This window comes from Vespa crabro, chromosome 8, assembly GCF_910589235.1.
Source record: "Vespa crabro chromosome 8, iyVesCrab1.2, whole genome shotgun sequence".
Classification (NCBI taxonomy): domain Eukaryota; kingdom Metazoa; phylum Arthropoda; class Insecta; order Hymenoptera; family Vespidae; genus Vespa; species Vespa crabro.
In genome coordinates, this window is record NC_060962.1 from 1,700,718 (window position 1) to 1,718,524 (window position 17,807).

General features: G+C 32.7%; 1 protein-coding gene across 2 annotated transcripts in view; it reads left to right on the top strand.

The window, feature by feature from the left end:
* The window catches only part of LOC124426251 (neuronal acetylcholine receptor subunit alpha-7-like), a 132,416-nt gene that overhangs the window by 90,818 nt on the left and 23,791 nt on the right, over window positions 1-17,807 (top strand). For both annotated transcript variants that reach the window (XM_046967706.1, XM_046967705.1), the window contains one exon: window positions 16,242-16,351. In XM_046967706.1, the coding sequence (XP_046823662.1) occupies window positions 16,260-16,351 (92 nt within the window). In that variant the 5' untranslated portion in view covers window positions 16,242-16,259. The remainder of the gene's footprint in view (window positions 1-16,241; window positions 16,352-17,807) is intronic.

Sequence of the window (17,807 nt, forward strand, 5' to 3'; positions counted from 1 at the left end):
GAGATTAGGTGAACAACACGTTACTGTCGTCTCTGCGAGAAAACGCAATCGCAAAAACGAAATTCTCAGCACGATGTAACTCCTTCCTCAGTGGGCTGAGGTACTAGAAGAGAGTGGAGCATGTCGAGAGAGTAGGTAGAGCACTTCTACGTTCAACCCTAACTATTCTATGTAGCATTATGAGAGAGAGAGAGAGAGAGAGAGAGAGAGAAAGAAAGAGAAAGAAGTCAGCATCAGGATTCGTTCTTTTTCTCTTTACTGTACAACCAGTTTTTTCTTTTTCTACTTCACTTGGTTGAACTCTTTATCCGACTGGCTCATCCTCTTCTTTTCTTCGTTTCTTCTAACCTTCGTTTGACTATTTTAATCTTTGATTATCTTCAAATTAGACTAACGAAAGAATAGCATGAATTGTCGGAAAGTCCTAATGAGATATGTTCAGAAGAGATATGTTCGATTAATTTAAGACAGATAAATGTTGTTAATGATGACAAGTGAAATATAAATAAAGAGAAAATAATTATTTTCCCTGAGGTATTTTTGTTATTCATGTAAAATAAAGATTAAAATATCTCATCACATCAAATATTCGAATATAATACATATAATTATACAAAATCGAATTTTTCTTGAACGTGACGTTGAAGACACCTCCGTTGAGACTATCTTTCGTCTCTTTCTCTTGCGATTCAGTTTATGTCGATACTCATTTGATTAGTCACGTCGTTCGTGAGCGACCATTTTAATAGCACAAAGCGGCAATTTCGCAAGTATCTGAAGTATCTGAAACCACTGTCAGTAACATTCGTAACTTCCGTTGCAAAATGTATGCCGATTATAAATACATTATCTCTTTCCATTCGATGCATTATTACTCGTGGTCGAGCAACGCCAAGAAACGCGATATTGAAATGGTTATTGTTGTGAATTATAAAAGGATTAAGGGCAGTCTACAGGCATTTCAAATATGTCAATAACATGCGCCCCCTTTCGTTTCTCATTTTGAAAATGTCCAACGAAGAAGCATGTTTTTGTGAGATTTTTAGCTAGAATTTCGAGTGTATGTAGCGCGTGTATATTATTTTTCGTATAACCCATCCCTTTCATCGTTTTTATCAATTTCATGTTTTAACGTTCGTAAACTTTCACTACGATGGTATGAGAATTTTCGGTAAATTCAAAAGCATAAGGATTAATTAATTTATTACACTCTACTACTTCTCTCACAGTTTCAAAATCGTATTTGCAATTTGCCGAACTACTCGCTTGGTTTATACGAACGTTCGATTTTTTCCTGGGTTGCGTTCCTTTTTTTGTTATTGATTTAATAATTTTCGTGAATTAATGGATGCATACATACATCGACATACATGAATCAAGGAAGATGGAAGTTTCAACGATTAAATTCGTACATGCGTGAGAATGAAATCCGCGATTCTATCGTTCTATGAAATCGATTCAACTATCGATTTGTGGTTAAACTACTATTGGCTAACTATTGGCTAACGGCTTTTTTAAGAGAACAATAGATAGGAACATTCATAATAGTATAGAAAGGACGAAAGGGTTGAATAATCAACTAAAATATAAACTGTTGAGCTTTTGATGAAAAAGCATTGTTACGTTAATGGTTTTGTTAATGCATTAGCTGCTTGCCAAGCTATTTTCTTTCAAATCGAGAACAAATATTGTTTACTTCTACGTGTTTGAATTCATTAAATGCTCTTAGGATTCATTCGATTGGGAAATAAAAGATAGCCAAGTCGTTTCGTTTTGGTCGATCGCTGTTTCTGACCTTGTCTTTAAATTAACGATTTCGTAAACATTTAATTTAGTTGGACGAGGTATGTAAATTTGATTTATTTGTGTTATTTATAATGAACATTAAATTACTTATAATGAAATTAACAATTAACAATAATATATGAATGAATGATAGAATTAATGATGGAATTTACATAAGTATGTAAATCAATAAACGAGAATGATAAACTGAAGGAAAGTAAAGAACTTTTTACGTTGATTCGTGAAAAATGAATGACGAGCTTCGTAATAAGTCAGAGGCGATTTCTTCGAAATATTGGTAATCATTGATATAGTGCATTTTTTCCGATTCATCGATGTTCCCATTCATTTTCAGTCGCTAATTAGGAGTCAATGGGAGGAGCTGTATATAGTAGAAACAACAATAGGACACATTGTGACGCTGTTTTAAAAAAGCACAAAATAAAAACTTAATTAACGGCTTAATTAAATGCGAATACAAGAGACGTGGCATGATGATAAATATACGCATGCGTATATTTTCATGGGAAACTTTCATCGTTATGTTTTTTTGTTTTTGTTTTTTTTTTTCTTTTTTTATTTGTTTCTAAAGCAAATGATATTTAAAAGAGAAAGATGAGTATTTATGGTCTGATCAATTTATACAGAGTGTTCCATTTTATATTTCGTTTAAAAATATCATCGTTTATGTTTATATAATATTCAACGTTTATTCCAACGTTAAAAAAAAATTAAAAAAAGTGTTATTATATGTGAAATAGAGAATATACTTACGTCGTACATATGTGCATATATACATATGTGTTCACGAAATCGAATCATTTCTCGATGCCGTCACCAATACCTACCTTTTAAAAGAGATCGCTAAAGTACTATTATACGACGCAAAGGGAATTCAGAAAAACGGTTGGAATACTTAATTTCGTGTCATCTAAATTCTAGTCGAACATAATCGAAGTCATGCGAAAGCTTTTTCCATGAGACCGATAAGATCTTTAAGATTTCAGAGAAATCGCGCATTTTTTATTTCTATCCGTTTTTATATTTATATCTTATTTATTTTCGTCTTGTTACTTATATTTAAAAAAAAAAAACTAAAGATTATTTACGTAACGTCCTAATACGTTTCTTGATACGTCGTTTTTAAATATTTTAATTCATAATAATTTTAATTGGTTTAATTCAATATCTCATTTTTAATAATTAAAATCGTCCAATAATTGAACTCTTCCTCTAGAAAAGTTTTCTTCTCCAACTTTCATATATTAATATATGTATATATATGAATTTTATATGGAATTTGTGATGATCCCGCATTAAGGCAAATATTTACTTGAAAGTTTGCAACGAATCATGTATGGGATAAATAACGAAGGAGACGAAAGTGGGGTTTTACGATAAAAGCGCAACCGCGTCTAAGAAAATTCATTTGGCTCGGAAATGCCAAGCGAGCGAACGAGACGATATCGGGCGGCTTTTAACGAGAATCAAGTTACGTCATGAAAATGTGTGTGTGTGTATGAGAGAGAGAGAGAGAGAAATAGAATAGATGTTAAAAGAAAGATGGAGAGAGTTAGAAATAGAATAGATGTTAAAAGAAAGAGAGAGAGAGAGACTAAGAGAAAGGAAGATAGCGATAGACAAGCATTAAGACTGTCGATCCAGTTCGAAAGTTGCAACTCGAAAGTTTTCACGACGTTAATGGCCGACTCGTTTGTATTTAGAGTGACTTACTCGAAACTTATCACTTTTACGTTTACGCAAAAAAGGAATTTATGCCTGAGGTGAAAGAAATATAGTTATACGTTTGTATAACGATGACATCATACAGAATCGCATAGCGTGTTTCGATTCAAAACATCTGTTGAGAAACGACGGAAGGAAGGAAGGAAGGAAGGAAATCTCCATCGAGGTTACAGTGACTGCCATCCGTTCGGCTATAAATTTTGGCCTCAGTCGAGCGATCGAGAAGGGTGTATTAACTAACTCGAGAGCCAGTAAATCGAGTTAAGCCACGATTCGGCACGTTCGTTGGACCTTTACAAAGGGCAACTATCCCACGTACTTTGGAACTTCGCATGATATTTCTTTTCTCTTTCTTGCAATAGACCTACTCTCCTCTTTTTGCTTGCATTCGTAATTATAATGTAACTGGAATTTCAATTAACCAATTAACCAATTATCTAATTATCTAATTTAGTATCCTTCCAAAGAAAAGAGAAGAAGAAATGCAATCTACCAATTCGAAGAATTCGAACTTCTCTTGAATTTTGCACCCGTCAGACTCGATTTTCCGTTGCCTGTAGGTTTCTCTCAGCTTACTTGACGTATTTACGAGCTACCCTTTTTATTTCTTTTTTCCTATCATCCTTCTTTCTTTACGCGTATACATGTACATGTATAGGTGTGTGTGTATATGTATATATATATATATATATATATATATATATATATATATATATAGCTACGTATATACTTGAATATCTCACCGAGAAATCGTTTAGAAAAAAGTATTTGCATCACGATAGTATTTACTTGAAGATATGTACATATATATACATATATATATATATATACGTATAGATGATCAAGGTACTTATTGGACTTTTTCTTTTTTTAAATTTATCCGTTAAGAAAGTACATATCTCGGTCTGTTTGTTTTGCTGATTCATCTGATGTAAATCTAATCAACATTCGTGGTAATACTTTGATCTTATAAAGACAGATAGACAGTCGAAGATCTTACCGGAAAATTACGGTTAAAAAAATAGTAATTTAAACAAACCTCTTAAAAAAATATACGAATTAAAAATCATTTTCGGTCCATCGTGATCCCTTCTATAGATCTGTCGGTCATTAAAAAAGTTTTCATCTTATTCTCATAGTTTTTAAACTATTCGTAGTAATAGTTATTGGACTACCCTCTATATCCGTTGACCTTCTTTTACTGTATAAAAAAATATACCTAGTTTTCCGTTTTCCACTCTCTCTCTCTCTCTCTCTCTCTCTCTCTCTCTCTCTCTCTCTCTCTCTCTCTCTCTCTCATTCTTCCTAGTAAAGTTTCTTCGTCAGAAAGTTTATGACAGTAGGATACTCACCCCCTACCATCAAGTAGTTCCCTTTCCATTCCTTTCGATGATCGTAAGATAATACTAAATAATCTGGTACGGTCAAATCGAGCGACTCGTATTCGTGACACATGATCGAAGTATCAGTTATCTGTATTTGGTATTATCCCACCGTTCTCGAGCCATACCTAGCTTGGCCTATGATTCCTTTCTCTATCTTTCTCTCACACACGAACGTGCTCATCCGACCACCCACGAATTCAACTTCGCTCGTTTTCGAGGTAACAATGAAGAGATTTTCCAGCTCGTGCTGGTTTAATTAAGCATCGATGAAAGGCAAGCAGATTGCGCGCTTTCCAATGCTAAAATGGAAATTCGACCTTCCTTAATTATTGCGTCTACCATTATATAGATCTTTTTTTTTCTTTTCCTCTCTCTTTCTCTCCCTCTTTCTTTGCATCTTCTACATTTTCTTTTTTCCTTTTGTAATTTTCTTTCGACGAGTTAAAACAACTTCTCCGATTTGATTGATTGCCAAGTGATTGACGTTCTGTCAAAAAAATTTGTATTTGATTGAAGATAAAAAAAAGAGAAAGAAACGTAGAGAATATTAGGAAATCTAATTGGAGAGGAAAATTAGTTTTTGATCTGGCGACAGGTGAGAAAATTCTTTCGTTCGAATTCATAAGTAGATGAACATTATGATCGAAATATCGATTTGCAAGGTAAGATTAAATATTTCACTCGTATATTAATAAATTGATCGGGCTTCCTTCGTTTTTAATATCTTAAGGAAGTAGTAATTTGCAATGAGATAACAATTTGGAGAAAGGTCTCTCTCTCTCTCTCTTTCTCTCTCTCTCTCTATCTCTATTTCTCTCTCTCTCTCTTTCTCTCTCTCTCTCTTTCTCTCTCTCTCTTTTTCTCTCTTCTATCGGAAAAAAGAGAGCTCTTTTATAGAGTATCCAGCCTACTCTTTACTTTTTATCTTTCGCTCACTCACTCACTTTCTCAAGAGAGTGAGAGAGAGAGAGAGAGAGAGAGAGAGAGAGAGATGGGTTTAAAGTAACAAGCGAAGTTGAAATTCAAGCTACGCTTGGCAAACGAAACTATTTTTCTTCCTCTTGGGTATGTTGTCTTGGTACATAATTTTCTATCAAAATCAGAGACTCTCGGAACGACTCATATTTCTTCTTTTTTGTTTTTCATTGAAATATAATATATCTACATGTTTGCAAACCATCAATAGGGATAACTTCGAATGAAATTGTTCGACAACATACGAGAACTTTTATGATTTCAATGAAGAAAATGCCATTTTAAAAGATGTTCTTTAAGCGTGAAAGAAACAAAGAAATTGTGAATTCTTCGTGAAAAGTAGAGATAGACATATTATAGAAAGAATTTGAATATCATTTTGGGGTCAATATTAGATTTACTTTTCCTGTTACTATCCGCCTATATATTCTCCAACTTTTACGGAGAATGAATAATACATCTTGATGGGTAACACTGTATTGTAATCGTAATATACGAATTGTATCAAAAGAATCTAAAGAACATCAATAGAAGTTTCATTTTGTGTTCTTTTATATCGTAAGAAAAAAAATTAATTCGAATATTATCGAATTTTGTATGATGCGTATTTGTATCAATGTTGAAAGCAATCGAGCGAAATATTTCGTTTATCTTTTTTTGAGCATGAGATCGAAATAATATCCACATACTTCTTCAACGTCTAATTTAATGAACGTCCACGTGCACAGCATAAGAAGATGATTTTACTAGAAAACTCAGTCATCAGCGTGTTTTCTGCAAGTCTGCTGGCAAAGACGGCTCTTCAACTCGTTTTTTCCATTATAAATAACTTCAGGATCGATCGTAGAAGTACCTTGCCGTTATTTCGAGTGACATCGAGACGAAAATTTTGTGCCAAAAGGTAATTCTTTTGGCACGGAATCGGAATTGTGGAAAGAGAGAGAGAGAGAGAGAGAGAGAGAGAGAGAGAGAGAGAGAAAGAGAGAAAGAGAGAAAGAGAGAAAGAGAGAGAGAGAGAGAGACTAAAATTCACGCTACGCTGCACAAACAGAGCGTCAAGTTAGCTCTCTTCGCATTTCGTTGTCTCTCTTTTCTACCTTTGATTATGCAACTTCTCCAACTGCTATGTCGTTACTCCTTTACTCAAGATCACTTATCTTTTCTATTTAACTGTGATATATTAATTATTAATAAAGCTATTATAAAGAATTAAATGTATCTTGTTCAGGGAAAAGGAAATAATAGTATTATACTTTATGGGAATAATTTTTTCTTTTATTTTTTAATATATTTCGTTGCATCTGAATTGCGATTTGTACGAAAAAAAATCATATACAAATAAGTTCGTACGCTATTATTTTAACAGAAAGTTAACGTTGTAATATAACGACATAGAATTCTCTATCTTTATTCCGGTATACGGTATCTATGAGTTCGAGAGAGGTACAGGAAATTTGACCGTCATAGTCGAAAATCTCAACAGTGAGCCGAACGCGACTAATGTTTCGATAAATGACAGTACAAAATCGAGTTTCAGTGAATCTGACTGGAAAATAAGCAACTTGCCGAATGCCGTGGTACTTTAACGATTTTACGCTACTCATCTCTCTCTTTCTTTCTTTCTCTCTCTCTCTCTCTCTCTCTCTCTCTCTCTCTCTCTCTCTTTCTCTTTCTCTTCCTCCTTCCCTCTCACTTTTCCTCCCTTTACATTTATTCTTCGAACAGTACAAACTTGCAACTGCAAGTTACTCTTTGAACAAAGGAAAATCTTAACTGCTAGTCGAACTTCCGAAACGTTTTAATTACATCCCACGGCCTGAAAGAAAGAGAGGGAGAAACTGAAAGAGAGAGAGAGAGAGAGAGAGAGAGAGAGAGAGAGAGAGAGAGAAGAGAAAGGAAGAATCGAAGACGCGGAACTAAGAGATTGAAGATACTTTGGGGTTAAATTTCGTTGGTGGAGAAATCTTCGTTAGAACGTGAACGCTTTTAGAAAAGACGATTGATATATGAAAGTAACGAAATCTAAAATTGTTGGGAAGTTTTCAACATCGGTTTCATTACATAAGATTGTTTCGAAATGCACTGTACTTTAATAGAAAAGATTGTTCTTTTTAAATGACATATAAATTTTAAATGATTTATAAATGTTAGACGTTCAACACTGCTATTAGCATCATCATTATCATAATTATCTTCATTGTTATTATAATCCAACATAATTGTTATTATAATACAATATAATATAATATAATATAATATAATATAAGCCGACAAATTGTTATTATATTTAGAACTTTTTATCGATCTCACTTCATTTCCCTGCAACTTGCTCGCGAATCAACGATTTTAATTCTATTACAATAAAATAATTAGGACGATTAAAACTTGTAGAAAATCCATTAAAATTGTGAATCAATTAAGAATAATTATCTTAATAGAAATAAAGTAAAATGAAACGAAAGGGAGAGAGATACAAAATCTATCACATTATTGTATTAACAGCATTATCAACGAATCGTACGAGCTTTTTAGATTCTTGATCTTCATTTCACATATACATACATACATACATACATACATATGTTATATATATATATATATATATATCTCATTCTATTAACTTTTCGGTCTACTGGGAATCCAAACTTGACGGTTTGAGTTGAGCGTTGGAGCTTTAAAAGAGAGAACTAGACTAAAGTTCTCTCCGGAAGATACTTCCTTACGTTTCCGGTCTTCCATCGTGAAACTTGTTAATCGTGCCAAGTAATGAATGTAGAAACTTGGCGATTGTGATTCATGACTCTAGATCAAGATCTTATTCCTTCTTATCCGTCAAACGAGTATTGTCTTGTACCAACGAATCAGGCATTTTGTACTTCATCCTCTATTCCTTTCTCTTTTTTTTTCTTATTTTTCTTTTTTAACGGTGGTAAGTAAGCAAAGGAAAGAAGGAATTCGCGTGGAACAAACTCGGTACATGCTGGAAACACAAATGTGCGCACGCGCACCTCTATAATCGAATGCGATCGCGTGGAAAGATGTCAAGGTCGTTCGTAATAAAGCCAAGGTGGTAATAAGTTCGACTCGTACTCTTTTCCAGTCTTAATTCACTCTTTCTTTCTTGTTTTTTCTCTCTCGCTCTCTCTATCTCTATCTCTATTCCTCTCTTTGTAATCTTTTATTTTTCTCTCTCTAACAGAATTGCTTTCTCGGTCGTTCGAGCATTTAATCGCCAAGGAAAGAAACAAATCCAACGACGTTTTATATAATCGTACTCGATCTTCATCGTCGATGGACTCGAGGAATTCAATGAATTGCAATTTAATCGAAATTCAAAAATAAGTTGAAAAGAACTCAAACAATTTAACGAATTTTTATGACACGGAAAACACAACCGTTAAAGAAAGATTGGAACGTATTAGATATAGCCTTTGAGCTATACGATCGAACAAGCTGTTTAAAGGATTTCCTGTTGTTAGAAAGGAAATTTACAATAACAGGTATTGTAGAATATGATAGAAGGAGATTGAAAAAAAAATCAAAAGAAAAAAGAAAAAAAAGGAACAAGGAAAGAATTTGCATAAAGAATTTATCGAATTTTACAAGAATTTTTCTTTTTATTTTCTGTTGTTTCTCTTTTTCTTTATTTCCTTCGATTAGAATTTTTTTTACACGAATTTACGAGATTCACCGATCTGTTCTTTTTACATTACGGAAATTTTTGCAGGAATGCAGGAAAGACATAGAAACGAGGAAGAGAAAAAGATAGATAGATAGATAGATAGATAGAGAGAGAGAGAGAGAGAGAGAGAGAGAGAGAGAGAGTCGATTTTAATTAGCCGTCCGAAAGTTAAGAAAATCAAGCTAAATTGGAACGCTTTTAAAAGTTTTCTCTGTGGAATTCTGAGCACAAGCGATCATTGTTTCTCCTTACGTCATTTCCTTCCGATGGCAGATCGAAATTCGTAATGAAATTCATTGTAAAATTTTCCTTATACGAGTATATGGACATTTCCAAATGCTCGAACCTTTTTTTCCTGTCCCTATCTCTTCCTATATCTTCCTCTCCCCCCCCCCCCCCCCTCTCTCTCTCTCTCTCTTTCTTTTTCTATCTCTTTCGTAGGTAAAAGCATAGTGCTAAAATATTAAGCCCTAACGAATTCGTTTTCCGCAAGCGTGGAACTCTCCGGTTTATGAATATTGCAAGGCTGCGAATTATTCTCGAGTAGTAGATAGTAGGGATACTGTTGGTGGGGTAGGATGGATTAAAGTGTAGATGCGACCTATACCAGAAGATGATTATGTATGCAAATCATTAAAGTCTCTAGATTTTCGCTATTCGTAAATACACACACAAACACACACACACACACACATACTTATATATACATATATATATATATATATATATATATATATATATATATATATATATTATGATGATCCACTAACTGTAAGTGTTAACTGAAATATTTCAAAAAAAAAAAAAAAAAAAAAAAAAAAAATTGTTAATCTATTTATGATTGCCTTTTTTTCTTTTTTTATTATTATTCTCTAAATGATTACATTATACTTTTGTAAATTATTATTATTGAAATATAGAAATACTAAAAACTTTTCGTGTTCGTAATAGTCTAGTTAATTATTTCTAAATATTTTAATTACAAAGTAAATAACAGGAGAATAAAATATTGGTCTATATTTTAAAAATTATATTGACTGGAATTGAAATTCTCTCTCTCTCTTCTTGATATTATATCGTCACGTAAAACAAATATTATCAGCATTTACATGCGTATTTAACTACGTGAATATTTATATTACGATTTCATAAAATTCTATCTATGATATAATACAACGGAAATATCGAGGCCTGTGGAAAAATGAGCTATGAGAAAGAAAGAAGTATTGTTTCATCGATCGTAACGTAGTCTCAATTTTTTTAAGTTTGCGAAAATGCTTGGATTTTTCTATGCCAAGGCGAAACTAATAATAAAAGTAAAATTTTATTGGATCGAGGGTACTTCGAGATCTCGCATGATCTCGATAAATTTCGTCTCTTCGCATTTTTATGTGATCAATGTGAGCTTCGAACATTTAACGTTTTATGAACGTAACGCAGGGATTTACAATCGATCCTTCTTTTTCTTATACTTTTACTTTTTATTATTATTATTTTTATTACTCAACTACGTCGCTATTCCCTGTTATAAAGCAATTACTTTTTTCACAATCTCTAAGTAAGTTCTACATATATGATGTCATCATTAATTTTATTGATATGATAATAACAAATATATATATTAATGAAAATATGGAAATACTAATATAAGTTAAAGATTATTTTCGAGAAATTAACGTTGGATCAAGTATGTAGTACATATACCAATATAAAGCTGAGGATAGAAAATAACGTTTCGTTTGAGGAAACTGATAGATCGTATTAATTTTCAAACGGTAGAATATATTAATTCTCCTTTTATTTCTATTTATATGTCTGTCTGTCTCTCTATCTGTCTTTCTGTTTGTCTATCTATTTATCTATTTCTCTCTTTCTCTCCTTTCTTTATACCTATAGACGTACGTGTGTGTGTGTATGTATATATATCTGTCTCCGTCAGAAAAAGGAATTTCCACGAAATAAGCAAGAAAATCGAGAATGCTTTGCAACGAAATTCCTTCTTTATTTCTTTGGAATCGTGATAACGCGATCCCGTGACTTTTATCTTCCTATCGAAATCAAATCGTCCTTTACATTCAATGGCAATACCAGCACTAGCACTAGCACCAGCAGTAGCAGCAGTAGCAGCTGCATTCTTCGTCGACGAAACATTCTTTAACGTCTTTCACTAGAGTCTAGGATCCCTGACATTTGTCTCGTCTTTAGCATCGAACGGATGCTACATCCAGAGTTTGGATAATTTTGAATCGAAAAGGAAAGCGGGTTAACGTCGATCCTTCCGACTTCCTGCTTGACAGATTTCATCGAAATGTATGTACATATGTATGTACGTATACGTGTTTGATTCAAGTATTGTTATTCGATTTTTATTTTTTATATATAGGCGTATATAAATTCGATTTTTAAATGAATTTTGTAGATATAGATATCTATAGATATTTATCATTAAATCGCAGTGATATCTCTTTTACATAAATGAAAATATTTATTATGACTGATCGTTTAATTTACAATTATCAACATTAATAAAATAATCAATTGATAATAAAAAATTGGAAAGTTACAATTCGATATAGAAAAGATTATCAACGAGGAAAATTTTAATTCTTGTAAAATCAGTAATAATTTTGTTCCTTCGTTATTTTCCTCCTATTCTTCCGTCCATTCGCTTATCGAATTTAACATATTTTCCAATTTTGAGATATGGTTCTTCGTTCCTCGTCGTCGTCGTCGTCGTCGTCGTCGTCGTCGTCGATAAAAATAGACGTCGCACGGTCGGCTAGCAACGTGTTAGCTGCCTGCAGCCACGACGAAAATCGATGAAAATATTCATCTGAGCTACTAAGAGCATACGCGCTAACTGGATATTTATTATATTATTATAAATTAACGATATAGAAAATTCTACTCTGTCGTATTTCGAGTTTATTGCTTGAAGAATTTCCAACGAAAGCAAAAGGACGACGATAAGTTGAGAAAATTTTCGCAGCGCCCTTAATTATGGTGACATTTTAATTAGCTTCTCCTTGGGTCCGAAGAATGAACTGAATCACGAAGTGTATTACAAACTTATTACGACGTTATTACGAGACAAATAACATCCTCTTATCACACTAAATCTGTCAGCGTCATTTCTAGATTTAAACGATATCATATTTCTATAGAAAATCTCTAGATTTTATAGAAATCGTAGAAGGAGACGGAACGATAAAATTCGCACTTCGTGACTATAGTTTGCGATAACAACCGTCCACTCGAGCTGGCATCTACCGTTGATATATATATATATATATATATATATATATATATATAATATATGTATATATATATATGTAATATATATATATATATATATATATGTATATATATATATATATATATATATATATATATATATATATATAAGAGAGAGAGAGGCACGAATGTCTCAAGTAGTCCTTTCGTACTTATCCATCCTCTCATTTCACTTTCTCGAAGTAAAATATCGAGGAGAAGCCGTGAAAAAAGGAGGGTTTGTTTATGAGCTTGCTGCAACAAAACGGAAACTTTTTTAAGGAGTTTGCATTTTAAAAGAGGTCAGTTCTGATTTCTCGTTTACCTGACAACAAGCCGGTACAAATACTTTGAAGATTTTAATCGACAACGAAAAAAATTTTATCGGGTATATACATACATAGATATGTACGTAGCTCTATTCTCCGGAAGAGTTTTTCGAGGAAAAGAACTTAAGAAAATCTTTCTTCGAATCCTCTAGTAACTTTCTTTACCTTTAACTCTCTATCTCTTTCTCTTTTGCACATTCTTATATCTCTTCCATCTTTTTATCCGAGATTTACAACCCTCCTTTAAGTTCAAAAAAACGGCTTGCTATAGAATTTTTACAAAGGTTTTATCCTTCTTGAGTTTTCCTTTCTTCTCCTTTATTCATCTCTTATCCCTCTTCTCTCTCTCTCTCCCTCTCTTTCTCTATCTTTATCTCTATCTCTATCTCTATCTCTTCCTCTCTCTTTGTCTATCTTTTTTTGATCTTAATTTTCTTAGCCATCAACTAATCACTGTTTGATCGTCGGAATTGAGGAAGGATGATCGGTAAATCTTCCAGAGATGTGCGTTCAAATGCATATGTACGTATATAATAACGCGCTATGCGTGGAACGTAAACCAACGTGCCGATGTGGCTATTATTAATTATCCGACGGCATACTCCATCAGTGGTTAATCAATCGGGGTCAGTGACTAATGGGTGTGAATCTAATGGTTTACAAGTAGAGCCTGTAACATGTAAAGTAAAGATTTTGAAATAAGATTAGAAGTTTAAAGGGTAGAGAAAAGTTATAGTAAATGAAGATATATTTCGAAAAGGAAATTATTCCAATGATATAAAACATATATATATATATATATATATATATATATATATATAAAATATATATATAGAAAAAAGAAAAAAGGTCCGATCCAATTCAACAAAATTCTCAAGTTGAAATGAAACTGTTGTAGAAAAAGAAAGAAAGAAAGAAAAAAGACAAAAAAACAATTTGCCAAGGAAAGAAAATATTTTAGGCTATCTCCCTAACTCACTATTCACCGGCATATTTTCAACCTTACTTTGAAATCCCAGGCTTATATGTCGTGGTCTCCCCTTGTCAGCCTGAACGACGCTCTATTCTACCGTGCAAGCCATCCACGAACGCCTTTACTTGCGAACGCGATAGGAAATCTTCCCTTCTTTCCCTTCACTTCTTTCGTCATCCCTTTGCGAAGGGCATCTCGAGATCGCTTTCCAACGTGCGAAACAACGCAGCCGTTTCTCTATATCTTTCTCTCAATTTCTTCTTCTTTTTTTAAGACAACCTCTCTTTCTCTCATTCTCATTTTCCGTTCTTTCGTTTCTCTAAGTTCCTTCGATATATCTTTCCGACGTAGTGATAAACGAGTTTGTTTTTAATTCGCGGCGAGCCGAATAAAAATGTTTAATCCTTCGATCGATCTTCTTTTATCTCTTGCCAATTTCTTTTACTTCGATTCATTTTAAATAGCTAATTAAACCTCTGTACCTCGTATTATTGACGACGTTTTCGTTCAAAGCGAGCCTGATTAATTTCTTTATACCATAAAACGTTCGTTAACATGAAATATTGTGAGAAAATAACATATTTTTGATTATATGGATAATTTATTATCCATATAAAATAATCCAAATCAAATTCGTATAAAAATAAATCCGATGAGCTACAAGGAAGCAGAAATATCCATTAATTTAATTATTGAACACAAACATGATTATAAAGGTTAATTCTTATTAATCGTATAATTGACGTTCTGCTGTACTTTATTTTTAATAAAATATTCAATATTGAATATGCATTCGGTATATCCGTTCTATATTCTTTATTATTTTCTTCAAAAAGAGAGATATACTAGTTTACTGATATTCTTCTATTTTTCTGTGTGAATATATATTGTTACCTATTTGATAAAAGATGTTAAATTCGAGTCGACAAAAAATAGATATGATACGAAATATGCAAGGCAATGTGAAACTCTTAAGAGATTGAAATTCACACGGCTCAATAATTTAAGCTTTCGAGTGCAGACTAAGGATGCGATTCAAAGGTCGCCTAATTCAAGGAGATTCCTGTGAGATGAGATCGATTACGGTGCATCCTCAAGTATCCCATTGATCTATAAATCCGTACTAGGGTATAATTCAACAAGATGAAATGGATAAAGGTGGGATAAGAGTTCCCTCTATCTCAGCTTATCATTTTTTCTCGCGATATTATAACGTATAGATGATCACATTTTGCTCGACATTTTTCGAGTTTTTACATTCTTTCATTACATGTTTATTTTTCTATATTTTTATAATAATTTTCATGAAAACTAGAAATACTACACGAAAAAACACCAAAGATAAATTTCGTTGAACGTTATTACTAGTCGTTCTTATCGACCTTAATCGATCGATTACAGATCTGATAGAGAAAAAAATCTGAATGGAAGAAATATTCTCTTTGTTCTTCCCCATGAAATTTCATCAACTTTTTAAAACGCTTCGCGTTCTCACGAAAACCCAAACTCAGCGTGAAACTAGTAAGAAAATTTCTTCACCAACTCTAAGTAAAGTATTAGCACTCGTTCTATCTCTTTCTCTCTCTCTCTCTCTTTCTCTCTCTTTCTCTTTTTCTCTCTTTTTTCTCGTCGACCGAATAAGAATAAGAATGAAAAAAGTGACTCCGTTTAACTAGGATTTATGACTTTAAATTCGTACGAGCAAAGATTAAACCAAAAAAAATGCTTTAACATTCCTGAAATGTTCTTTTTCTACATTGGACAAGGAATTATCGTTAAATTTGAAAGAAGGCACACGATTAGACTCTTTTTACAAACTGTATGATCTCGATTGCGAATTAAATTTTGAGTGTCAGTTCGATTCGAATGAAAATAGGATTATTCCGTATAATGCATAGACATTTCGGTTCAATTGTAATGACTTCACAAATGATTATAATTAAACATAACGATAATTATTTTTAAATGTCAGTTATCAATCGTAATGTTTAAAAATAGATTAAAAATACATTAAAAATATTTAATTTGTATTTCTTTTAATTTCTTATCGAAAAGTATAAATATAATTTTATTTTCTTCTATTTCTTTTTCAGGAATGGAACGATGTAAATATGAGGTGGAACGTCTCAGAGTATGGAGGCGTCAGAGATCTCAGGATCCCTCCGCATCGACTTTGGAAACCGGACGTTCTCATGTATAACAGGTAATTAAAGATATTCGACGTGAATTGCTAAATCGTAAAATTTCATATGTTACTGTTTAATCAATGAATTATATTAAAATAAGAATAATCGTTGAAATATGAAGGAACTATTAAAAAAAAATATCTTAATAATTTGACAATACTATTATGGAGATAGTCAATGATAAAGATTTAAAAGAAAACAAAGAAACGCTTTTCTAGTTGTGATAAGCAGTGGAAAAAAAAAGAAAAAATGGAAGAAAAGAAAAGAGAAGAGAAAATCTATGAATATAAATCGTCCGTTAGATTACGTTTGTTAATATTCATGAGAGTATCGCCCGAAAGCGATAGAAAATTTTATCGGCCAAAGTAACTGCTATGCATCCTGGGCAGACAAGGAGGGCGGATCTCTGTTCTTAACTACAATCGGAAATAGGAAATATCGGATGGCTTGATTATACGTTAGAATAAACAGAGAGAGTGGGAGAAAGAGTGTGAGAGAGAGAAAGAGAGGGAGAAAGAGAGAGAGATTGGATATTCTAACAGATGTGAAAAGTAGAGGTCTTATAAAGCTGAAATATATTTCCATTTTTAGTTTAGGAAAAGCTCGATTTAACAATTCCGTTTTATCGATACGATCCTCACTGTTACAATCGATCTCCTCCGATGTACGAAATATTTTTTTTCAGCGTCAACTAACTTCAGGTTCTCTTGTAGTTGTATTCGATAAATTCAACGAAATCTATTGTAAAACTGACTCAAAGAATTGTCCTTTTATTCTAACAAATCATAAAATATCATTATAACCTTCAGTAACATAATTTTTCTATTTATATAAGTATTCCAAACGAGCTAGTTGGAAAAAAATAAAACCATACCGTGTACTATTTGTAAATCCAGTTTTTATACACTTTATATGCGAACATTAAAAAAGAACTATGTAGAAATGAGTAGTAGCGAGAAGACGTACAACTATAAGGTGTCCAACACCAATCCAATTTCCAGAGGCTTTGGTGAAATTTATGTAGATCAGAAGAAAAGTTGATTAAGAAGGAGAAAAAGGAAACGGAAAAAGAAGAAAGAAAAAAAGAAAAAAAAAGAAAAGAAAAGAAAAAAAAACAAAGATTTATGAAACGCTCGCCGAACTTTTTTACAGACTTTTAACTCAAAAAGCTATGAAGAAAGTCCATATGTCCGCAACTTTCCTTTCTTGTGAAGCGAAATACGTGTCCTCTATGGAAATTCAAGGCTTCTCTCGGGATAGACTCGCACGGAGTCTGACATTCTCCATATATAAATCGAAAAATATCGTACGCAAGAACTTTGCGAATCTGTATGTTCGACATTTTAGTCAACGGAACGAATAGCGTAGAATAAAAGTCTACTGTTTTCAAATTGCGGGCCACGATCCTTTGTTAAAGAAACCTGATCTATTCGTTGCTATGCTAAATAAGAAAAAAGTAAAAAAAAAACAAAA